At 38.5% G+C, this 25995-nt stretch overlaps 1 protein-coding gene, 1 long non-coding RNA gene and 1 other non-coding gene across 3 annotated transcripts in view; 2 read left to right on the plus strand and 1 right to left on the minus strand.

Moving 5' to 3' along the window:
• The first annotated feature begins 2874 nt into the window (after positions 1–2874).
• On the plus strand, positions 2875–5601 carry LOC132220051 (uncharacterized). The gene is made up of 4 exons (XR_009449672.1): positions 2875–3026; positions 4883–4992; positions 5266–5327; positions 5457–5601. It is a non-coding gene; the product is annotated as an uncharacterized LOC132220051 (long non-coding RNA).
• LOC132220196 (small nucleolar RNA SNORD87) lies at positions 5104–5192 on the plus strand. Its single transcript, XR_009449713.1, has one exon. It is a non-coding gene; the product is annotated as a small nucleolar RNA SNORD87 (small nucleolar RNA).
• Positions 5449–25995, minus strand: part of MCMDC2 (minichromosome maintenance domain containing 2) — a 39657-nt gene continuing 19110 nt past the window's right edge. Inside the window, exons 11-15 of the mRNA XM_059672989.1 lie at positions 25520–25686; positions 24656–24835; positions 21586–21728; positions 18161–18270; positions 5449–8069 (exon numbers count right to left, since the gene is read on the minus strand). Of these exons, the coding sequence (XP_059528972.1) occupies positions 7903–8069; positions 18161–18270; positions 21586–21728; positions 24656–24835; positions 25520–25686 (767 nt within the window). The 3' untranslated portion in view covers positions 5449–7902. The remainder of the gene's footprint in view (positions 8070–18160; positions 18271–21585; positions 21729–24655; positions 24836–25519; positions 25687–25995) is intronic.

Genomic DNA, 25995 nt, shown 5'->3' on the forward strand with positions numbered 1-25995 from the left:
CTCAATTGGTTGGAGTGTTGTCCTCCTATATACCAAAATGTTGCAGATTCAATTCTGGTCAGGGCATATACCTGGGTTGCGGTTTTGACCCCCGGTCAGGGCATGTATGGGTGATCAATGTTTCTCTCTCTTTCTTCCTTCGTCTCTAAAAATCAATAAAAACATATTCTTGGGTAAGAAATCCTGGTTATACAGTCAAAGAATGACTATTTTTTAAAGTTATAATTTGCCCTGGCTGGTGTCGCTTAGGTGGTTGAGCATCATCCTGTGCATCAAAAATTCGCCAGTTCAGCACTAATTGATTTGGCTCAGTGGATAGAGCGTTGGCCTGTGGACTGAAGGGTCCCAGGTTCGATTCCGGTCAAGGGCATGTACCTTGGTTGAGGGCACATCCCCAGTAGGGGGTGTGCAGAAGGCAGCTGGTCAATGTTTCTCTCTCATTGATGTTTCTAACTCTCTATCCTTCCCCTTCCTCTTGGTAAAAAATCAATAAAATACATTTAAAAAAAAAATTCGCCAGTTCAATTCCCAGTCAGAGCACATATCCAGGTTTCAAGCTCAATCCCCAGTAAGGGGCATGCAGGTGGCAGCCTATTGATGTTTTCCTCCCTCTTCCTTTCTCTCTCTTTAAAACCAATAAAAACATATCAAAAATAAATGTCAATATAAAGTTATTTAAAATCTTTTAAAAAAATTGTTTATTGATTTCAGAGAGGAAGGGAGAGGTAGAGACGGATAAAAACATCAATGATGAAAGAGATCATTGACTGGCTGCCTCTGGCACGCCTCCTACTGGTGATTGAGCAACCAGAGCATGTGCCCTGGCCGGAATTAAATTGTGATCTCCTGGTCCATAGGTCAACACCCAACCACTGAGCAGCACCAGCCAGGCCATATAATGTTATTTTTGATAAACCGCTTTATCAGATTTAAACCATGAAACTTTTCTCTTGATGTGATTTCAGCTGTGTTTACAACTGGTAGCATTAATTCAGTCCAGCAACCTGGAGACCAGCAACCTTACTGATAGAGAATACCAAACACTTTTCATAAAGCCATTCAGGGCTGCAGGGGCAAATCTTAGAAATGGTCTTTTTTTTACACGGGAAAGCAGACATAAGAGAAAATGTACTTAAATAATTATTTTTTAAATTTAATGTAATCACAAAATTACGTATATGTAGTAAAACTCCAAACAGTAGAGAATGGTATACAATAAAAAATAAAAATATCACTTTCTCCAGAAACCACAAGTTTCATTCCCTGGGGGCATGCATTGTAAACAATTTCTTTTGTAACCTTTCAAAAATATTCTCTGCATAAACAATCATATAAACATGTTTTTTTCTTTAACCAAAAATTAAACTAAATACCTTCTGCACCTAGCTTTTAAAATTAATAAATTAATAAATCTTGAAAAATATTCCAAATCAGCAATACAGATCTATAATTTACTTATTCATTCAAAAGATATCTATTAAGACCTAGGGACTGTATTAGGTGCTAGGAATAAAAAGGTAAAACAAGGTAGGGGACTGCAGAAGGTGGCCAATTGATGTTTCCCTCTCTCATTGATATTTCTCTCTCTCCTTCCTTCCTCTCTCTCACACCCTCCTCTACACCTTTCAGTTATGGTGGCTCCCATAGCTGCCCACCCAGTTGTAGGCAAAGGCCTGGTGGAGGTGACTAGCCAGGCTGCAAAATTAGGTTGTATCCCAAATATTCCCCCAGGAGTCTGTGATGGCAGGCTGAAGGTACAGTGCCCAGTTGGCCCCCCAAGCCATTTTAAACCCCTACTAAGCATTCAGCAAAAACACATAGACAGGAATCCTTCGGTAAAGTGAATAAAATCACAATTTGTATTGCTAGTTTTAGATTTTCATACCACATTTCTTTGAGACAAATTTATTTTGTATTGGTGTTTGTTCGTTTTTTATCAATTTCTTAGATGTTAAATTTTAAAAGGAGAAATTATGTCTTTTGCTGATGCAATTTTAATTAGTTTCATTTATATTCTTCCTGGCAACAAGTTCATCAGTCTGTCTTCTCCAGTACTAACCTTAGTATTTTGCAGCAAGGGCTCAATCTACATAATAATTGAGAAGCAAGAGTACTACAGGCATACCTGAGACGTTGCGGTTTGCGTTCCAGACGACGACTGGCAATAAAGCCAGTTGTAATCCTTTCGCTGGTGGAGGGTCCTGCTTTGAATTTGTAAAACACACAACATCTGTAGCCTACAATAAAGCTAGTATGCCTAAAAAACACAAAGCAAGGAAATCAATAGCAAATTACATGTTCATAAATAAGTTCGCTGCTTTATGCTTTTTTTTAACCCATTATTATTGTCAGTATAAGTAGTAACAGTAGCTATTGCTATAATATAAATACAAGAGCTTCTTTTTTTTCTGTTACTGGTTCTTCTGTGTGTGTGAAGGGGTCGATACCCTTATCTAAATTGGGATGTCCAATACCCCCAGCACTTTGTTTGGACCAAGGGAGGGAGAAGACGAAGCAAACCTAAAGTACTAGGAATGGGCGCCCGTTTTAGAGCATTGTCTCCTCGCTTGGATGCAGGACTGGCAGGTTAATCATTTACATACTGGGTGGACTGGTTCGAGGTGAGGCCCTGAACGCCTCTCTGGGAGTTCCACAAGCCCCCAACGTACACCTGGTCTGTGTGCCACGCCACCGGAAGCCAAGAGGCTCCGGAAGGAGGCGAGGTCCAGGCCACGCCCCCACGCCACCGGAAGCCAAGAGGCTCCGGAAGGAGGCGAGGTCCAGGCCACGCCCCCACGCCGCCTCGCGCTCAGCCGCTGCTCGGTCCTCCGGCGCGCGCGACGCTGGCAGGGGCGGGGCTAATTCAGGAAGGGGCGGGGCCATCGGATGGCCTTAGAGCCCGCAACGGCCGGGAGCTTCCTTTTCCGTCGGCGCCGGACGGAGGAGTCCGCGCGGGCTGCCATCGGCCATGCGGTTGATGGTGGTCGGGGAGCAGCGCCCGCAGGCGCGTCGCCGGGCTTTTCCAGGTGGGAGTCTCGGCGATCTCAGTTCCTCCTGTCTTTTTGCGGGGAACCCGACCCCTTGTGGCAGCCCACACTCGCCTCGGGGCCTGCAGCTCTCGGGGCCTGCTCCCGGGGCCTCCATTCCGGGAGTCTCTGTCCCTTGCCCAGGGTGCGGCCTCTGCCCTCACCCCGCGTTGGCGCGGCCACGAGCTTTCTTCCACGCCATCTGCTCAGTCGCATCTTGTGAGTAACCACCTGCGAGTTTTAACGGACCCTTCTCTTAGTTAACGCCGGTTTCGGCTGTTCTCCGCTCAGAAACTAGGCCTGTGATTCGGTTGGATCCGAGGCGGGAAGGTACGGCCAGTGGCCTGGTGCCCCGCCCGGGCCTTCTGGGCCCTTGAGTCGGTGTCCCCGGTGAAGCCGTGTGTCACTGCGGCCTGGAAGGTGTCAGGTCTCTAATGGCGGCACAGCCTTCGTACGCGGGAGGGAGTCTTCTCTCTCAGATGTAAGACCCTTACTTGTTAAGAGCACAGTTTACCTATTGACATGAACAGTTATGGTCCGGACACAGTAGAGCTGCTTACCGCGTTTGTTCTGGATCTTCATTTCTAGGTAGAATCTGAAAGTTGAAGTTGGAGAACAATAGGTAGTGTGTAGAGGCGGCTTAGGCCTAAAATGCCTACTCTACCTTTCGGTGATGGCGTTTACTTACGATGTCTGTTTCTGCACGTCATACAGAAGAAACTGGCTAACTGCTGGGAGACCATGTTGCCTGTTGAAGAAAAGCGAGTTATAAATGTCTCATCGATGAGACTTGGCGTAGTCAATGTGGGTTATTTTTCCTCTCCCCAAAGTTAAAACGCACTGCTTCACCCGGAACAATCTAACAGGACAAGTGTGGTGGCTTAAAGTAGATCATCCTTACTGAGGCCGGGCAGGTGTCAGTAGTTCCTAGGCATCATATATTAAACTGAAATTTCCCCAGTCACAGTTATTCACAACCAGTAGTCTGTTCCTCGTATTGATTATGTGAAATATTTCAGCATTTCAAGACCTGAAAATGATAAATTGTTTTGCAGGGCCCCACATTTGATGTGCTTTCATAAATCATGCCCGGTAGCTGTCTGGTTCAGTGATTTATCCTCTGCTAGGACAAGGTCTGTGGCCCTAGCCATGCCCTTGCTGTACCTCAGTGACTTTTCAGGCAACTTGGGATTTAATTACAGAACTGTGTCCAATAATGATGCCGACAAAATGTAACTGCTCTAAAACCAGATTAGATTTGCCATTGTAATGCTTTTAGTTGGGAGGTCTGCACACTTGATTTAATATATCTGACCTTTAACCTGGCTCATCCTCGTCAAACTCTGAGACAGAAAAGCAATGGCTGGGTACTCATTAGCACCATCATGGCTTAAAGTCAATACTGCCACAGTAAAGAATATAAATTTATCCGCCATTTCCCCCACCCCTGATAATGAGTCCATTTCCAGCTTGGAATTATTAAGGTCTAATTAGTCAGAAGGACTAACATTCTCAAATCATTGTAGAAATTAAATTTTAGGTTTATCGGTTTTGACTACCAAAAAGGTAGAATTAAGCAGCAAGTACATTCTTGTGTTCCATTAGAGATGTGTTAAACAGCAAATAGAAATTACTCCACAACATGGTCTCAGTATTAGTGGTTTTTAAAAACTGGTCAGGAGAATTTACATACTGGAGGGATAGTATGTTAATTCCCTTATTTGTGCAAAGTGATTGTCCTTGAGGTGGCAGGCAACTGGTTCCTGATAAGGGAAAAAACTAGAACAGGACCATTCCTGCATATAGGATGCCAAGTATGCAAGTACAAATATTTACAACAAAATATTAATTTACAGATGCAGCAGAGCCTATGAGTTGAAGATGAATGAAGGTTATTATGAATGTTTTCCAAAAACTTGACAGAGGATGACTAAACCCCCCCAGAAGCACGACTGCATATAACAAGGTACCAAAGGTCACTGATAAATTGTGTGGGGGTTTTAATGTACTTGTGGTTTTGTTCTGAAGAACGGTACCAAAAATGTTGGATACATTTTTGCCATGGAATGGTTTAATAACTGGCACAATGATGACTTAAATTACTTTTTGCCGTTTACCCAGCTGAGGGTTTCTTTGAAGAAATAATTTTAAGACTGAGTTGCCAGTTATTTATTATGTGAATTCAGCTATAATGCAATTTTTTTACTAAAATCAGTGAAATGTTCTTTTCAACATATAGGTAACTGCAAGTGAAGGAACAAGTTCTTAGCTGTGGTGTTTAAAAATTCTTCATTGCCTCAGGTAAGCAATTATGATTTGTCAAGCATCTATTGATAATTAAAAGGGGCTGGGACCATTTCCTGTTAGTTGCCTTTGTTAGGTACAAAATGATTTTCACTATTGGTTTCTGATTCCCCCCCCCCCCCCCAGGTGTGGCCTGTGACATTTTTGGAAGGAAAAACAAAGAATTGGTCAAGAAGATAAGAACTGGAACAAATGATGAAAAGTAATATTTTATTTAACAATGATCAATAAAATTATATAGAAAATCACAATAAAATTATTATAGAAAACACATGTTTGAATACTTTTAATTGATGGACATTAAAACCTGTTTTCTTTCAAACATCAAGTCTTTAAACCACTCGATTCTCACAGTCATTAGTCGGACTTGTTTTTTACATACTGGAGGGATAGCATGTTAATAATTCCCTTATTTGTGGAAAGTGATTCTCCTTGAGGTGGCAGGCAACTGGGGAGATTTCTTAGAACCTCCAGTTCTTATATCCTTTCTTGCCTTAGCAGTGGTTCTCAACCTTCTGGCCCTTTAAATACATTTCCTCATTTTGTGACCCAACCATGAAATTATTTTTGTTGCTACTTCATAACTGTAATGTTGCTACTGTTATGAATCGTAATGTAAATATCTGGTATGCAGGGTGGTCTTAGGCGACCCCTGTGAAAGGGTCGTTTGACCACCAAGGGGGTTGCGACCCACAGGTTGAGAACCGCTGCCTTAAGGGGATTTCTGGAGAGGCCCTAATCACTGTAATCTAGAGGCCCTCCCTTCAGAACCTGTTCTATCTTGAATGATATAATCCTGTTATCCATAGCCTCAGTTACCCACAGTCCAAAAAGATTACATGGGAAAATCCAGAAATAATTCCTAAATTTTACAATTGCACGCAGTTCTAAGGAATGAGAATCATTCTTTTATCCAATGTAGCTGCACTGTACATTACCTGTTAGCTATTTTGTGTTATGTTAGACCTGTTATTGTGCCTAATTAATTGAGCTTTATCATAGGTACATATAGGGGAAAAGCTACTATTTATTGCTTTCAGGTATCCACTTGGGGTCTTGGAATATATTCCATGGCTGAGGAATATAGTTGGAAACTCCCTAATGCGTTGCCCCTCACAACTAAAGGCTTCACCTGTAATGTACAAGTTTTAATTTGTTTTTCTCTTTGTGAACAAAAAAGTAATCACAATCCTAGTACAAGTAATTAAGGAAAATGGTGGCTGGGCAGTCAAGTCTTCCCAGGACTTGAGAATTTATGAAAATTCTAAGAATGAACTCAGTTCCTACCTGGGTGAAAAATCTTGTTTTCCTCTACTGAGTCTCATAATACCTTGTTTTTAGGATTATAATTTCATGATGGAAAGGTAAACAGTACAAAATGTATACGGCAACGTTTAGAATCTGCATGAGAGGTAACATGAAAGTTACTCCCCTGTTAAGTAACACTTTATAATTGTAAAATAGAGGGCATTTTGTGGGTCTTAGTTTTATAAAATATTTGGCCATCTCAGAACCAGAAAAATAAGGTCTTGACATTACAGGATTGTACTATGTACTTTTTAATAAAAACAACTGCCTTCTGAAAATTGGCACCAGTAGATACTCAGTATTGTTGAATGAGTAGGAAATAGTGAATGATTTGTAAAAGTCATATCAAGAGTGAGAGCTATCCACTTTATGGTTAAACTCGGACCAATTTCTAAAGAATAAATGTACGGTGGTATCTTGGTTAATAAGATGGCAAATTTCAGGTGACTTCTTTTTAGTGAGTAAAATTAAAGTTTTGAAAAATGAAAAGGATTTGGGGATTTTATAAGAAGTATATTTTCTGATCTCCCCCTCTCTTCCCTAAAAAAAAAAGTATTTTCTCATGGTGTCTACCTTTTCAGAGCAGGTATCTGCCCTCTAAAAATGAAGATGTAAGTTGGTTTCTTTGCCTTCTAGTACCTTCTTTATAACCAGTTAGGTTTAAACAAACAACCAATTACTTGCTTGATTTGACTTAAATTCCTTTTTGTTTAACCTGGCTTATACAAAAAATGGAAATTTCAAGGCTTTTCCTGACTCCATAAAATTATGTAATGAACATGTCAATATCTAGTAAAACATAAAAAGTCCTTAAATTTGAGACGTGGTTATATAAATTGTTAATTTACTCAATGTGTCAGTTTTAAAGTGCAAGAGAAAACCATTTAATTTGAAGGTACTCTCATTTAAAGTGCTATTGCCATCTTGTGACAAGTGGAGGGAACTACATAGGAGTAGCTAACCATTTTTTACATTGCTTAACTTGCAACATTCAGTATTTTTATCTTGCCCACTGGTATACTGGGCTAGCCAGAGTTGTTCTTTTCTTTGTTTTTTATAAGATTCTCCTAAGTTTTAAATTTCTGCTGTTGGCTTTGAGATTTGAATTAGTGTTTATTCTATTAGCAATTAATTTGAAGAGACCATATTTTGTATTTTTACGGTGGCATTCTAATATAACTCCTATACACAATACCTGAATCATTACTTCAATATCACATTCCTACTGCTGAAGTAGGAATGAAGAAAACTTTCCTCAGATTGCCTATTCATCGCTAGCGAAAACAGCTGTCCCAGGTCCATATGTGGCAATAAATTGTAGGAGCTGTTGTTGGCACTGAGTCAGATAGATATCCCTTTGTTCTAAATATTCTTCATTATATAGTTCGAATGGAAATACTGCATTTGGAGCAACACAAAATACAGTGGCCCCTAAGAAAAGAAGGAAAAAAGCGTAAATGAGAAATACTACTTAAAATACTAAATATGAAATAACATTTTCAACAGAGTAGTGAAAGTTTTATAATTAAGTTCTGACCTATTTAATAGGGTATGTCAATAAGCACTTGAATTTTTTTTTGAGACCCAGTAATGTTCAGTAAACTTACACACTGGTACCAGGACCAATGGAAGACATGTTTACATTTTAAAGTTTGGAAACTAGAAATCTGCCTTATATTGCACTAGTCATTCTACTTTTGAAGCTGACTGGTGGTGTTAAGTAGGTGGGGTATTGGAAGGTAGGGGAACACTAGTATTTATTTGATAAAGGTTAAGTTGATCGAGGCTAAAGACATTGCACATTTCACAATTATTAAGAACCATTGACATAAAGACAAATCTATGCAATATAATAGGAGTCTAGAAATATCCTCTCACATATATCATTAAATGACTTTCAACAAGGGTTCAACGGAAAGGACAGGCTTTCCAACAAATGGTGCTAGGAAAATTATATCCACTTGCAAAAGAATGAAGTTGGTCCTTTCCCTTACATCATCTACAAAATTAAAAATTAACTCAATAAATCCAAGAACTAAAACTGCAAAACCCTAAGAAAATAACACTGGGGAAATGCTTCATAACATTTGATTCAGCAATGTATTCTAGGACAACACCAAAAGTACAGGCAACAAAAGAGAGAAACCACATTGAAATAAAATTTGTATACATCAAAAGAGAAAAGCAACACTTTTCACTTGAGTAGACATTTCTCCACAAAGATACACAAATGGTCAATAAGCCCATAAAAAGATGCTCAACAGAGAACCAAGATGGCGGCATAGGTTAACACCGGAGTTTGCTGCTTTGAACAACTACTTCAAAAGTGAAACCAAAAAACGGAAGGGACATCACCCAGAACCACAGGAACGTTGGCTGAGTGGAAGTCCTACAACTAGGAGGAAAGAGAAACGCATACCGACACTCAGAGGAGGCGCAGTGCTGAAGTCAAATTCTGAGGTGCGGAGTGCGCGGAGCGGGCTGGCAGCGGAGGGCGCGGTTGTTGTTTTCAATCGGGAGGGAGTCGCAGACTCTGAGCACCAGATCCGGGCGAGTCTTTAGGGACCCAGACTCAGGCGGGAGAGGCGGGACTGTCTGGCTTCGGTCAGAGCGAGTGCAGCTTTCTCTCCGAGCTTTGCAGCGGGTGCTGGGACTCAGAGAGGCAGAGCCCCTGGGGACAGGACTGAGAGCCGCCATAACTGCTCTCTCCGGCCCACCCTGTTGATCCTGTGCGACCCGCCCCGCCCAAGCCCAGCGCAGAACCATTTGCCGGATAGCCTCAGGCAAAGGCTAGATTAGCACCTCCCTAGAGGACAGAAGTTCTCTCACTGCTGACACAGCTGATTCTCATAGCCACTTGGCCTGGAGGTCAAACCCTCCCTGGAATTAGCTACAACAATCAAGATTTATCTATAAGACTGCGAACAAAGACCACTAGGGGGTGCACCAAGGAAGCATAACAAAATGCGGAGACAAAGAAACAGGACAAAATTGTCAATGGAAGAAATAGAGTTCAGAACCACACTTTTAAGGTCTCTCAAGAACTGTTTAGAAGCTGCCGATAAACTTAATGAGATCTACACGAAAACTAATAAGACCCTCGATCTTATATTGGGGAACCAACTAGAAATTAAGCACACACAGACTGAAATAACGAATATTATACAGACGCCCGACAGCAGACCAGAGGAGCGCAAGAATCAAGTCAATGATTTGAAATGCGAGGAAGCAAAAAACATCCAACCGGAAAAGCAAAATGAAAAAAGAATCCAAAAATGCGAGGATAGTGTAAGGAGCCTCTGGGACAGCTTCAAGCGTACCAACATCAGAATTATAGGGGTGCCAGAAGATGAGAGAGAGCAAGATATTGAAAACCTATTTGAAGAAATAATGACAGAAAACTTCCCCCACCTGGTGAAAGAAATGGACTTACAGGTCCAAGAAGCTCGGAGAACCCCAAACAAAAGGAATCCAAAGAGGACCACACCAAGACACATCATAATTAAAATGCCAAGAGCAAAAGATAAAAAGAGAATCTTAAAAACAGCAAGAGAAAGAAACTCAGTTACCTACAAGGGAATACCCATACGACTGTCAGCTGATTTCTCAACAGAAACTTTGCAGGCCAGAAGGGAGTGGCAAGAAATATTCAAAGTGATGAATACCAAGAACCTACAACCAAGATTACTTTATCCAGCAAAGCTATCATTCAGAATTGAAGGTCAGATAAAGAGCTTCACAGATAAGGAAAAGCTAAAGGAGTTCATCACCACCAAACCAGGATTATATGAAATGCTGAAAGGTATCCTTTAAGAAGAGGAAGAGGAAGAAAAAGGTAAAGATACAAATTATGAACAACAAATATGCATCTATCAACAAGTGAATCTAAGAATCAAGTGAATAAATAATCTGATGAACAGAATGAACTGGTGATTATAATAGAATCAGGGACATAGAAAGGGAATGGACTGACTATTCTTGGGGGGGAAAGGGGTGTGGAAGATGTGGGAAGAGACTGGACAAAAATCGTGCACCTATGGATGAGGACAGTGGGTGGGGAGTGAGGGCGGAGGGTGGGGCGGGAACTGGGAGGAGGGGAGTTATGGGGGGGGAAAAAAAGGAACAAATGTAATAATCTGAACAATAAAGATTTAATTAAAAATTAAAAAATAAAAATAAAAAAAGATGCTCAACATCACTAATTAGAAAAATGGAGCCCTGGCCAGTTTGCTAAGTGGTTAGAGTCAACCCTTGACTGGTTTGATTCCCCATCAAGGATACATACCTCAGTTGCAGGTTCGATCCCCAGCCCCGGTCAGAGTGCGTGTGGGAGTCAACCAATCTGTCTCTCTTACACTGATGTTTCTCTCCTTTTTCTCACTCTCTCTAAAAATCAATGAAAAAATAGCTTCCAGTGAGGATTAAAAAATAATTAAAAAATGTAAATCAAGCCATAATGTGATACCACCTCATACCCACAGGATGATTACTCTCAGAAACAAAACAAAAGGCCTGGCTGGTGTGGCTCAGTGGTTGAAGATCTATCTAAGCACAAGGTGGTTGCTGATTCCATCCTGGTCAGGGCAAATGCCTGGGTTGTGGGCTCCATCCCCAGCGAGGGACGCTCAGGTGGCAGCCTATTGATGTTGATGTTTCTCTCTCTCATTGATGTTTCTATATATATCTCCCTCTCCTTTCCTCCCTCTCTAAAAATCAATTAAAAACATTTTTTAAAAAGAAAAGAAATTGGAACTCTTGTACACTGTTGGTGGGAATGTAAAATGATGCAACCCTTATAGAAAACAGTATGTCAGTTCATAAAAATAAATAAACACAGTTACTATACAATCCAACGATTCCCTTTTGGTTATATACCCAAAAGAATTGAAAACAAGGTCTCAAATATTTGTGTACTTATGTTCATAGCAGCATTATTTACAATAGCCAAAGGTGGAAAGCAACTTAAGTGTCCATTGATGGATGAATGGATAAACAAAATGTGGCAGTCTTAAACAGAAAGGAAATTCTACTGCATGCTATAACATGGATGAATCTTGAAGACATTAATTATACTACGTAAACTAAGCCAAACAAAATAGGACGAATATATGATTTCACTTATATGAGGTACCTAGAGATAGGGGGAAGGAGAGAATTGGGAGTTATTGTTTAATGGATATGAAATTTCAGTTTGGAAAAATGAGATGGATGGTGGCAACAATATGAATGTATTTAACAGCACTGAACTGTACATTTAAAAATGATTAAGAGTTTTTTTAAAAAAATATTTTTATTAATTTCAGAAAGGAGGGGAGAGGAAGAGAGAGATAGAAGCATCAATGATGACAGGGAATCATTGATTGGCTGCCTCCTGCACACCCCCTACTGGGAACGGAGCCTGCAACCCAGGCACGTGCCCTTGACGGGGATCAAACCTGGGACCCATCAGTCTGCAGGCTGACATTTATGTACTGAGCCAAACCGGCTAGGGCAAGACAGTTTTATATTATGTACATTTCATCACGATTTTTAAAAAATCTTAACTATTACATAGGAGTTAAGCTCTTAAATTGTTTCATTGAATGATTACCTGTAAATGTGCCTGGCCAGGAGTACAATTGCTAGCCAAGCTGACAATGCCTACCTTCCTAGAGCTGTCTGTCATCAGTAAACACTTTTATAGCCTCAGACTTTGGGGACTGCTCCCTTTCCTGCTTTACTTTACCTGAAACCTGCTGTTCTTGAGAACACTGCTTTCCTTGTGGCTCTTTAAGGTGAAGGTGCTTTTCTCAAACACCCCACATGCCCTCGTATCATAAGACTGAGTCAGTACCTAACTTGCTGCCCTTTTGCTGTTTTCAGACCATTTTTGCCCGTTTTCCTCTTGATACAAATCTTTCTTCCTTTAATGCTCAATTCCACCTGGGCTTTGTCAGCCCTTCCCCATCCAGTCAAGTCAACAACCAGCTCTCAGCTCTTGGCCCACAATCTTCATCTTTTCCACAATATCTGCCATTCAACTATTTTCATGTGAAAGACCCATTTAGCTCTTGACCTCCCTGTGTCCTAACCTATCCCCCTCTACCTTCACCACGCACATTCTCAAGGTTATAGGAAACTGATATTACCAGAAACTTTAAAGTCATTAATTCAAATGTCCTGCTCCCTTGCACCATCTCCTATACTTCTATCTCAGAGACCTCCAATCTTCCTTTAATTCACTTCCCTCTTTCAACCAGTTTGAGTCCCTCCCTTCTCAATGCAACACTCTGCCACGCTTATCTATCAAAACCTCAACTCTGTATGAACCCAACCATTTACTTTGTGCCTGCATTCAGGCTGCTAGACTGAAAATCACAAATGTAATTAGCATTTCTAGGTTTTACTTTATATGAATCACAGAAATCTCAAATGGGTACATGCATTGCCTGTCAACCCTGCTGAGTTTCTCTAGCACACTTGCTCTTCTATTCCTCACAATGACTATTATATTCCACTAGAAGCCCATTGCAGGAATATTCCTGAAAGAATAAGGCTTCCTCGGGCCAATCTCGCCGCCAAACCCTGGCATGCACAGGGCCGCACACGGGGGTCCGGCTGGGGCAGAGCTTAGGCGGCACAAGGGGGCCCGGATGGCGGCTCGCCCTGGCCCGCCCTGCCTGCAGTATGCAAATTAGTCGCCATCTTTGTTGGCGGTTCATTTGCATATCACGCTGATTAGCCAGTGGGAGGCGTAGCGAAGGGATGGCCAATTACCATGTTTGTCTATTATTAGATAGGATTCTCTCTTCAAATCTTTTTTTAGCTGATGACATTGTATAGAGTATGTCATAAAATCTACAGACCTATCTGATTCTGTATCCATTGTCTTCCCTCCTATAAAATGAAGTGACTCTTCTATCACAGGCCAGTACCTTCACATGTGCTCTGGATCCCATCCCTTTTTACCTTTTTAAGAACTTCATTCCTTTGCTCTCCTCTTTCTGTAGTATCATTAATTTACTCTCTATTGGACATCATAAGATCTATTATCTTCTTATCTTTAAAAAAAAATCCCATCCTGGACCTCACATCCTTCTCCAGAAAACACCCATTTCTTTCCTCATCTTCACAGTCAAATGTCTCAAAGAGAGTACACACTCTCTTCATATCTTCAATTCCTTCCCCACTCCATTGACTTAGCTCAGATCATGGCCACCTACAACTTCTAAACTGCCAAATCTAATTGTACTTAGATACAGCTGACTACCTGCTCCCTCCCTGAAACACTCCCCTTTCTTGGCTTCTGTAATACCACACTTGATTTTCTTCCTACTTTCTAGCTGCTGCTTCTCAGTCTCCTTTGTCCGTTCCTTCTCCTCAATCCCATATCTAATACTGGAATCTTGGAGTGCAGTTGTAGAGTTTTCTGTGGTCTCTCTAGGTGATTCCATCAATTCCATGGCTTTGAGTAGCATATCTGTCCTGACGGTTCTTAAGTTATATTTCTAGGTTAGAATTCTCTTCTAAACTCCATATTCTTATACCTGTCTACTAATATCTCTGTACGATGTCTCAAACTTATATTTATACTTTCATTTTTCCCTCAAATCTTTTTCTCTTTCTTCCCAGTCTTGGTAAATGGCACCATGATCCACTTAATTTCTCAAGGCAGAAACCTGGGAGTTTTCCTTGATTCCTACCTCTCTCTGTTAACACAACTCATAAATCTAGTTTATGAGTACAACCTATTAGTTTCTGCATCCAAGAAAAATATCCCTGAGTATGGATGATTTTCCTGCTATGTTTAAAGTAACATGTAAGGAGCTCTTCAACATTGTTTTTGCTTAAGACTTAAAACTGAAATTTATTATAAAAACAAAAAGTAATTAAAGGAAAAAATCTTCACATAGCTTTATTTCCCTCAACAAATGTTTTCTTAAATGCTTTAAAAAAGTCTTGACAAAATAGTTTTCAAGTGAAAATAACCATATTCTACTATAGGAGTACTTAATACTATATAATGTTATAGTTTTTAAATTCAAAGACACAGTGGGGGTGGGCTATAAGGAGTCATTGGGAGAAAAAAAGGGACATGTAATACTTTCAACAATAAAGATTTTTTTAAAAGACACATTTTTGTCTTCTTACTGAAATCTAGCAGTGTCTTAGATGACTTTGTTGTTATGTCTTAGTAAAATTGGCAGCATTTTTCTTTATGGTACATAAAGAATGTGTCTTGGATTTTAACAATTATGTTTTAAATACATTTTAAGAGAAGAATTTAAAGATAAATTAAATTGCCCAGCCGCCGGAACCGGTTTGGCTCAGTGGATAGAGCGTCGGCCTGCGGACTGAAAGGTCCCAGGTTCGATTCCGGTCAAGGGCATGTACCTGGGTTGCGGGCACATCCCCAGTAGGAGATGTGCAGGAGGCAGCTGATCGATGTTTCTCTCTCATCGATGTTTCTAACTCTCTATCTCTCTCCCTTCCTCTCTGTAAAAAAATCAATAAAATATATTTAAAAAAATAAAAATAAAATAAATTGCCCAGCCGGTGTGGCTCAGCAGTTGAGGGTCGACCCAGGAACCAAGAGGTCACTGGTTCAATTCCCATGGTCAGGGCATATGCCCGAGTTGTGGGCTCGATCCCCAGTGCGGGGCATGCAGGAGGCAGCCAAACAATGATTCTCTCTTATCATTGATATTTCTCTCTCTCCCTTTCCCTTCCTCTCTGAAATCAATGAAAATGTATTTTAAAAATAAGATAAAGCAAATTAAAAATCAGTATCCTTCCTCTTATTTAGTATTGGTTGGGAATCAGGTTTTTCTCTTTTGGTAAATAAAACTAATTCAAGATGATAATTTACTTTTTCTAGGCGTTATTATTTATCTTCCTAAGCAAGAAGGTATAAAGAATATACATATACAAATTTGCATATCATTTAGGGATTCACAAGCCCATAGAACTCTCTAAGTATCCATGGATCCTAGGTTAGGAATGTTTGACTTAGATAATTATAGAACAAATGTCTAAATTTCTAGTGCAGCGGTTCTCAACCTGTGGGTCGCGACCCCTTTGGCGGTCGAATGACTATTTCACAGGGGTCGCCTAAGACCATCCTGCATATCAGATATTTACATTACGATTCATAACAGTAGCAACATTACAGTTATGAAGTAGCAACAAAAATAATTTTATGGTTGGGTCACAACATGAGGGACTGTATTTAAAGGGCCAGAAGGTTGAGAATCACTGTTCTAGTGGATCTTTGCAAAAAGTTACAATTAAATTTGAATTTAAAGCAAATTTAAGCACTATACATATACACACAGAAAAGTCAATGTTAAAATATCCTTTTAAGTCCCAGGATTGGAACTAAAGTTTGGTTTGAAACATAGTTTATCTTATCAAAATAATGGCTCATCTAATTCAACAAAGCATTCTGTGAATATAACTTTCTTTACTCTTACATTGAGTCCTCTTAGGTTTTTATTAGCAAAACCATAATAAGCTCCATTCATTTCAAATAATTAAATGCTGCCAAAACCGGTTTGGCTCAGTGGATAGAGCGTCGGCCTGTGGACTGAAGGGTCCCAGGTTCGGTTCCGGTCAGGGGCAATGTGCCTGGGTTGCGGGCACATCCCCAGTGGGAGGTGTGCAGGAGGCAGCTGATCGATGTTTCTCTCTCATCGATGTTTCTAACTCTCTATCTCTCTCCCTTCCTCTCTGTAAAAAATCAATAAAAATATATTTTAAAAAAACACACAAATAATTAAATGCTATAGTCATCTATATATATACTAGAGGCCCGGTGCACGAAATTCGTGCACTTGGGAGGGGGGGTCCCCCTCAGCCCGGCCTGCACCCTCTTGCAGTCTGGGAGCCCTTGGGGGGATGTCCGAATGCTGGCTTAGGCCCGCTCGTTGGACATCCTTAGCGCTGCCGCAGAGGTGGGAGAGGCTCCCACCACCACCGTTGCACTTGCCAGCCGTGAGCCTGGCTTCTGGCTGAGCAGTGCTCCCCCTGTGGGAGCGCACTGACCACCAGGGGGCAGCTTCTACATTGAGTGTCTGCCCCCTGGTGGTCAGTGTGCATCATAGCAACTGGTCGTTTTTTGCCGTTTGGTCGCTTTGCATATTAGCCTTTTATTATATAGGATAAGGCTAAGTGTCCCTCTGACCATCCAACTGGCTATGATGTGCACTGAACACCAGGGGGCAGACACTCAACACAGGAGCTGCCATGACCCACACTGGCAGGTACCACGGACCTGGCGCTGACAAACCAACACTTGGCTTCCCTCAAGTGGGACACAGGCCCCACCACCACCCCGGAGCGGCACCCCACCAAATCGTAGCCAACACTGCCAAGACCCCATAGCATAAAATGTGGCCCACAGCCCAGTCCAGCCCGAAAATGATGGCTGTGGGCGCCGGGTAATGACCTCACGTAGCAACACCCGGCTTCTTCTCCCTAGCAACAACTAGCCTCCTTCACGTTTCTTCAGCCCAGAAACACTACTTGCTTTATAGCCAGGTGCAAACATCTTACACTTTAACCAAATGTTTGTGAAACATTTTCATGTGCCTCATCTCATTTGATCCTCATAGAAGTCCTAGAGTAGGTAGATAGGAGACTTAGTAGAATCCTATTTTTTTTTTTCATTAGCCAGAAAACAGAGATGTAGAAAGTTTAGAAACTTGACCCAACTGAAAAGAAGTAAGAAATGGTGGACCTTGAAAATGACTTCAGGTTTTCTCACTGGGCAGAATATAGTCAAACACTGCTACAGTTAAATATTTCACCCTTTGTTCTCCCTGAGTGATCTACAATAATCTGCTTTGTGTTGATATTTACTGCTGTGTTGCTGACAATTGCCTGAAAGAGCAGTTGGGGTGCTTCACTGGGCTGGAAAAAGTTTAGCTAAGTCAGAAAGCAGGTCTAATTAAGCAAGTTTATCTATATACATAAAGCTCTTGCTGGCACCAATCGCACGTGTGTGTTTCCATCTATCACTGTCAATTGTGAATTTGGTTGACACTTCTATTATACAGAAAGGGTGAACAGCGATATTAAAACATTTCTTCTAATTAATTTCCTTTCAATGTGCATGAATCCATGTACGGGCCTCTAGTAGTATTATAACTAGCAATTCAGAGAAGGTGCTAAGATAATCACATTTTATTTGGCCATGTGCCTAACTCCACTGTGGGGGACTGCATGACTATTAAATGTTGCATGTTATATTAAAAGGAAGATAAATTTAAAATCATTTCATGTATTGTATTAAGTACATTTTTTCTAGAATTACTTAAACAATGCAAAAGTTCAAGTACAGAAACAATTATGCATAATAAGGAACTTAACATCAGATAATGATACTACTATAAGCAGTTAGTAAATGTTCAAATTAAAAAAGGCTTTACCTGATAGAAATTTATTAATCTTTAAAATATTTGAAATATTATAACATTTTAATTTAACAGTAAAAATGTGTTTAAATATAATTATTTGTACTCATCAATAATTTAAAAACTTACCATATTTCAATGTGAGAGATGTTTCAAATAATAAGACTGCAATTAGTACATCTTCTTTAAGCACTTTATTCCTTAAGTTCAGTCGAGCATGAGCTTCAGATAGGGAAATTCTACAAAAGAAAATTGAAGACAATCAAAATATGTTGATAGTATAAAGATGATATATATTTAGGCAGAAACAAACCAAGATATATGTGACCATAAGCCACACATTAAAGATTAGCATATTCTTTCTTTAAAAAAAATTTAGGCCCTAGGTGGTTTTTCTCAGTGGATAGAGCAGACTGAGGGTCCTGGGTTTGATTCCAGTCAAGGCACCTGCCGGGTTGTGGGCTTGGTCCCCAGTGGGAGATGTGCAGGAGGCAGCCAATCAATGATTCTCATCATTGATGTTTCTATATCTCTCTCCCTCTCTCTTCCTCTCTGAAATCAATAAAAAATATGTCTAAAAATAATTTAGTTTCTTTCCAAAGCATTTTTTTCCTACCAAGATGAACAGACTATTCTATAACAAGCAAGTATCCTGACTTATTATCAAAGAGTTGGTTTCCACCCTGGCTTATTGTTATTATTCTATACCCCCTCTCCCCAAATTCTGTTCAGATAAACACACAGTTGGGAAAGTTAACCTAACTAAATATCTCTTATAGATATATCCTTAATATTTTCTTCCAGTTCTGCATCTATTTGAAGTCCTCATAGAATCTTGAAATTTCAGTGTTGGAAGAGAACTTTGAGATTAAAGTTCAAACTTCCATCAAATTAATTGAATTTTCTCTATAACACCCAGGCTAATTATTGTCTAGTTTCTTTTGAACTTTTTCTACAATTCACTGGGAATCATAAGGCAATCCCTATATATATTTGATTTTAGAGAGGAAGGAAGAGGGAGAGATAGAAACATTAATGATGAGAGAGAATCATTGATTGGCTGCCTCCTCCACACCCCCTACTGGGGATCAAGCCCACACAACCCAGGCATGTGCCCTTGGCCAGAATCGAACCTGGGACCCTTCAGTCCGCAGGCCGACGCCCAAACCAGCCGGGCCATGCCTTTCTTTTTAAACTACCTGTGATTACCTGAAAATTTTCCTGTAAGCTCTCATTAGGCGTGTATAATATACATGAACGATTCTTGGACTTGAGAATCAGAAAAACTGGGCCAAATCTCCAGAACTCACTACCTGTGTGACATTGTATAAATTATTTAATTTTTAATTATATTAATTTAATTTTGCAATTATTTTGAAGTTCAGGTATGAAATGAGGATAACAATTCACAGGAGTTTTATGATTTCAAAAATAAGGCGATTGAAAATCTTGGGACTCACCCACAAAGATTATATAAATGTGAGCTGAAATTGGTTTCACTGCAATTTCCACCCACTGGTACCTGGTTCTGTCTTCTGGGATTACAGAAAAAACCCAATGCTTCTTAAATGTGACAGCTCTTCAAATATTCAAATACAACTTTTCTAGTTGGCCCACGTATTCTTTTCTCAAGATAAATATCCCTAGTTCCTTTAAAATGTCATAAGACATAATGTTCAGGCCCCTCACCATTCTGGCTAGTGAGCAGATTTGGATAATACTCCTTTTCAGTATAGAATGATTACAGGTATGATTTGACTAGCTGAATAGAGAGAGGCAGAACTAACATTTCCTTATTATACCAGGTATTCTATATATTTTTTTATTGTCTAAAGTTTTATATATGTCTCCTTTTTCCCTTATTGACTGCCCCCCGCCCCCACTCCTGGGGGTTATTTCTACAATGGGAAAAAGTAGAGCTATCATATTAAAATTAACTGTTTTATTTTTGGATCAATACAGTCAAATGTAAACTGAGGCTATATGAGTTTAAATAAAAAACATCTTTTTTACTACAGAGAAAAAACATAATGAGAAAACATAACTTTCAAAGCTTTTAAGCTTTGAGTACTGAGTACTGATTTGAGTATAAATATTACTTCAGAAAAAGGAAAGCATTATATAATTATGTTTACCATTATAAAACATCACAGTTGACTTCTACTTTGTCTTATCTTTAGCATTTTTTTCCAGCTCTATGAAGATAAATATACCATTGGGAGAAATTAAACATATTTATCTCTTTTAGACTCATACTTGACATTTCCTGCCGGTCCCTCACTTATCTTATTTTATACTGTAGTTATAACAAGGTATTTATTTATTTAATGGATTACTTTACTCCTGGTCTTACTTTATAATTTTTTTGAGATTATACTTTAATCTATATCAAATGAAGTAATGGTCTAGCAATAGGGGATTATTTAAACTATGATACAGTCACATCACAACACAGTAAAACTGTCATGCAGTTATTAAAACAGAATGAGGTAAATATTTATGTAATGATAGTGTGGTAGTATACTATATATTCCATGCATGATTCCATTAGGGCAAAAATAGAGTATCCACATGAATATATATTTACATATTATAATATACATGTATATGAATGTTTAAATAACAGTCATCTAAAATATATAACATACTCAAATAAATATGTATTATTATACCTCATATATTTAAATTACATATTTGTATATGCTAGTATTTGAATGGATAATTTCTGGAAGAATACACAAAAACTGTTAACAGTGATTAAGAAATTTAAATTTGGGGCCTTGCCCATGATCAGAGTTATTCTCAGAGGTAACTTTTTACAACCTGTCTCTAGGACAGGCAAATATGTACTTACTGATTATCCTGTGAGTGACCTTCCTCCCCCATGAAGCTTCAAGGTACCTTACTTATCCTTAGTTCAGAATGCCATAGATACTCATTTTTTAAAAAATATATTTTATTGATTTTTTTACAGAGAGGAAGGGAGAGGGATAGAGAGTTAGAAACATCGATGAGAGAGAAACATCGATCAGCTGCCTCCTGCACACACCCTACTGGGGATGTGCCCGCAACCAAGGTACATGCCTGCAACCAAGGTACATGCCCTTTACTGGAATTGAACCTGGGAACCTTGAGTCTGCAGGCTGATGCTCTATCCACTGAGCCAAACCGGTTAGGGCTGTTACTATGTTTTATGTCAATTTAATTATAGACCAGCCAGAAGTGTAAAGGAAATTTCTTCTTCCTGACAAATATCAACAGCCACATTTTAAAAAACAATCATTTGTATTTGAAATTCATATACTTTTCTCAGACACATCTTACACAGGGGGTCTAAGAAAAATTAATTTAGTGAAAATAAATAATTGGAGGTTCAAATGATGTAACAATATAACAAAAGGAATTGTTAATTCACCTTAAATTCTCTTGGAACAAGGTAAATTATAAACCAACCAACCAGCAATTAAACAAAAAAAACAAATGAAATAGATAAATAATTAAGCACATCATTTAAAAGTTAATACTGGCTTTAAAATTTTACAGTGAATACCTACAAATATTTTAATGCAGATGCTGACAGTTTTGATCCACATATAGAATCTGTTCTGATTCTGCGACTTGCTAGATAATAGCCATGAACCATTCTTTCTGCCTCCAAGCTGAATTCTACATTCAAATTCTTTGCAAAAGCCAGCAGCTAAATTAAAAGTGTGAAAAATTTAAGAGACTCAGACTTTATTATATAATCTATATTACACAAATGCAAAGTATATTGTCATTTTATTTATTAAAGTTTACATATTTTATTTACATCGAAATTAAATATCTGGGGCCATGCCAAAGTCATTGAGCATTTTAAATCAGAGTCTTATATTTGTAAGATTAAAGTTTACCCCAAATAACCTCTTCCTCTTCCTTGGTGCAGAAATGTTCTGTACAACGTATTAGAATGACTTTTAAGTCTTTGTTTCCAATGGAATCAAGGCTCACTCAGAGCCTTTCACTGGGAGGGCTTCTCTCAAAAGCTCATTTCCTTTGGAATAGCTTCAATTCTTTGACAGTTTATTTCCTTATAACTTTCCCTCATCGGCCCTAGAGCTTGCCCTCCTTACGTCCCTTTCTTCCTTTTAAAGAACACAACTGAACACTAGCAATGTGGGAGGCATTGTGTTAACTACTATGAATGTGGGCCTTGGAGATTCAGTAAGATTTTGGGCCGAGAATAAGTTTTCAACATGATTATCAATATTTTCTCTGAGTTTTATGCTTTTTTTCTTTCCGAGTGATTCCCATTTTCTTAAGTCCTTATTCAATGACATAATTTCCAGACTTTTCAACAATCTTAGTTGTTTTCTGGTTTTAAAACTCATAGAAAAATTAACCATAAAAATGTTGCTATTAATTATAATCTTTATATCTTAAAGATAACTTAAAACAGGATTTGGTTATGTTCTGGATTGAATATGTCCTGTCTTCTTTATTTCCTGATACTCCACAGTTCCCTCCAGACCTTTGGAACTGGATAATACTATTAACTACATCAGCAGCCCTTCTAGGTTTTACTTACCCTTTGGAGGCCCAGTCACGTGCCACCTATATCCCCCTTCAGAAAAAGACTGTTGCTCCAGCTTCTGGAATGCTGTCAGTACTTCACCTCTAGCTGTCAGTATTCTTCAGGGATTGTCTCAGGACAACCCATATCAAATGATTCATTGAGGTGGAAGTGGGGGAGGGTGTTGTAAAGCCCTCTATTTATTTAAAAAAAAAAAAAAAAAAAAGGACACCTCTGATGGGTCTCCTTAGCTCCGGAGCTCACTGTGGGGCCAGCAGAGGCAATCTTTGGGCCTCTATCACAGCTTGACTCCCTCTCTGCCCAATCCTGCTTCCTCCTCCCTTGCACGGGTATTGATAGGAGAGCACTCCCTGATAAACAGTGGTACACTAAACTCCATTTCAGTCCACCTCCTGGAGAGCCCAGGCTGTAACATATTCCATCCAATCTGTTTTGTGTGACAGGCAGATTTATCTTTTGGGGAAATCATTTTCACTATTTCACTAGTAAAGTCTATAACTGTTCTTTCCAGTCTGACAAATCAACTATAAACTCCTTTGCCTGAACTTTTCAAGGCTTATTGTAAATTTGCCAAATCCCAATCCCAGTGACTCCATAATACAATTTTTGCTCCAGTCAGGCCAGTCTTCTCATAGTTTTCCATGCATATTCATTTCTACTTTTATGTCTTTGCTCCTATTCTTATTTCTGTTTAGCATGCCCATCCTTCCTGTCATCTACATCTTACCTTTTCTTAAAGCCCTACCAAAGTCTCATCTCCTCTATGAAATGTCCCCAACTCTTACATTCTACTTGCTATCTTCCTTTCTGAAATCCTAAAATACTTAGTCAGTGCCACCCAGTTTAGCATATTAAATGATCACTTAGTTGTTTCATGTATGTTATTTATACCTCAGTTAATGATACTTAAAAAAGAAAATTTGTTTCCATGAGAATTTAAAAAAATCAGAAGTAGGCTCATATATATATATATATATGTCATATATATATATGACATATATATATATGACATATATATATGTGTGTGTGTGTGTGTGTATATATATATATATATGTATATATATATAGTATACAATAAGTCCTGACTAATTAATAAACCCATAGATATTTTTGTTTTTGATGGAAAAACTGGGTGAAAATTTATCCAGATCATTAGTGCATCTATATTAATTCTTAGAGACAAACTACGTTTTCTTCTATACTAAAAACAAAAAACAAAAAGGCCTTTATTGTATTATCAATATTGTTCTTTTTCTGTTCTATGTGAATAAACAATGCTCACAATGCATTTTTAAGCCCACCTCACCCTTCAACCTTTTACCCATGCAATATGCCTATAAGGAAGGCAGATAAGAAAACAAAATTTAATGACTCATGCATTACAACTTCCCAATATTCTCTGCCTTTTATCTATCCTACTCAGATACTTTAACTCTACTGTGGACAGATTTCTGAATAGTTACTATTAAAAGGGTTTCACTTATAAATATTTGAGTATCTTTAATAACAATGAAAATCATTACTAAATTTATATCATCTACTCTCAGGTTCTCTGAATATGCCACAAATGTTTTCATGTCAGGACATTAAAATGACCTAGTGAGTCATGATTGATATTCCCTAAAGTCAGAATGCTGAAGGCAGTCATCTAAAGAAAATACCTTTGAATAGTCTGTAAAATGTAAATAACAGTATATCTATACAGCCTCTCATCATAATTTTCTATAGAAATATTCTATTTTGATTTTTTTTATTGAGATTCCTTAAGCTATAGTGATTTGGACAGTGGTGCAAAGAATAAACTCAATTTTTTAAATATCTATGTCCTTATACATGCTAATATCTAGGATGGGCATGCTAATACCTATGTCCTTTTATTTAACTATAATTCTAAATATTTTCTATGCAATGTCCTTAAAATGTTGAAAAGTTAGCAGAAAGTTGGAACAAATGAATCCTAAAAACAGAAAACTGAATGCTCAAAGAGAATTGAATTTAAATTGAAAAACATTAGCACAAGTATTCTTGGTAATCATTTTTTCTCTTTTTACCTTTTCAAAATCTTCTGTTGTGAACTGTTTAGAAGCTAAATAAAGCAGCCCTTCAGGATCAATGGCTTTCTTTAAAGTATGTTGCACAGTAGGAAGAAATGGGTGGCAAGGAGATGATTCATTACAGTTAATCAATAATCCAAATACCTCTACAAGATTAGCTGGAATCAAGCTGCAATCCTACATCAAACAAAAACGTAAAAGGCAAACATTAAACTCAGGCATTTTCACAAAGACTTAGGAAATAAATTTTAAATTATTTGAATTATTCATATATTTATAAGATTTGCTTATATTAAATTATATACTGATAACTATAATAATTATGATTTGCTATTACTAATTATTATTTAAAGTGATTCCTGAATAGCCTGAGAACTTTGTAGTGACTAATTTTTTAAAACTGCTCTTAATTATTTTCTAATACTTATTTATACATTATTCATTAAAACTTCCATTAAATTCAAATAAAAATTTCTAATGAGTAGAGACATCTGCATGGCATGACTAAATAACATAAAAGAATTTCACACTATGTCATTATTTAGTTCTAATACCCAATTAAGTATAGAATGGGATAATAACAAAACATTAAGAACAACAAAAACATTAAGATTAAAATATGTGGCTAAATTCCTTGAACAACTCTAATCTATAATAATAAAAGTGTAATATGCTAATTAGACTGGACAGCCAAACAACCTTCTGGACATCCTTCCGGATGTCCTTCCAGATGACCTTCTGGACGAAGCCGGGGCTGCGAGGGCCGAAGCAAGCTGCCAAGGCTGCGAGGGCTGAGTGCCGAGCTCCTTGTGCAAATTTCTTGCATTGGGCCGCTAGTAATAAAATATGCATATCTCTTACCATCTGACCAATTAGAGTGTTGGTTTTCTGCACATTTTTCCTTGAAGATGAATCCATATCAATGAAAGACCAAAAACTGCACTGAATGGGAAAAGTCGTTTGTTGATTGGTATCATCCCCAAACTTCTTTCCCGGGATGTACACTGTAATGCTTCTGCTTTCCATAACTAAGTCAAAAGACATTACCCATTTATTAAGTTCATTTTGGTCTATATATCTACAAATCAATAAAAAATATTGTCATATAGAATGTTATTGTCTAAACTTTAGATAGTAAAGACGCAAGTACATTAGATTGTTTTGCATTATTATACAGATACTTGTATAATAATGTTCATAGCAGCATAATTCACAATAGCCCCAAACTAACAACGGCCCAAGTGTCCATCACAAGATGAATACATTTTTAAATAATTATATAAGTATAGCCCTAGCCGGTTTGGCTCAGTGGATAGAGCGTCAGCCCATGGACTGAA

Source organism: Myotis daubentonii, chromosome 17, assembly GCF_963259705.1.
Source record: "Myotis daubentonii chromosome 17, mMyoDau2.1, whole genome shotgun sequence".
Lineage (NCBI taxonomy): Eukaryota > Metazoa > Chordata > Mammalia > Chiroptera > Vespertilionidae > Myotis > Myotis daubentonii.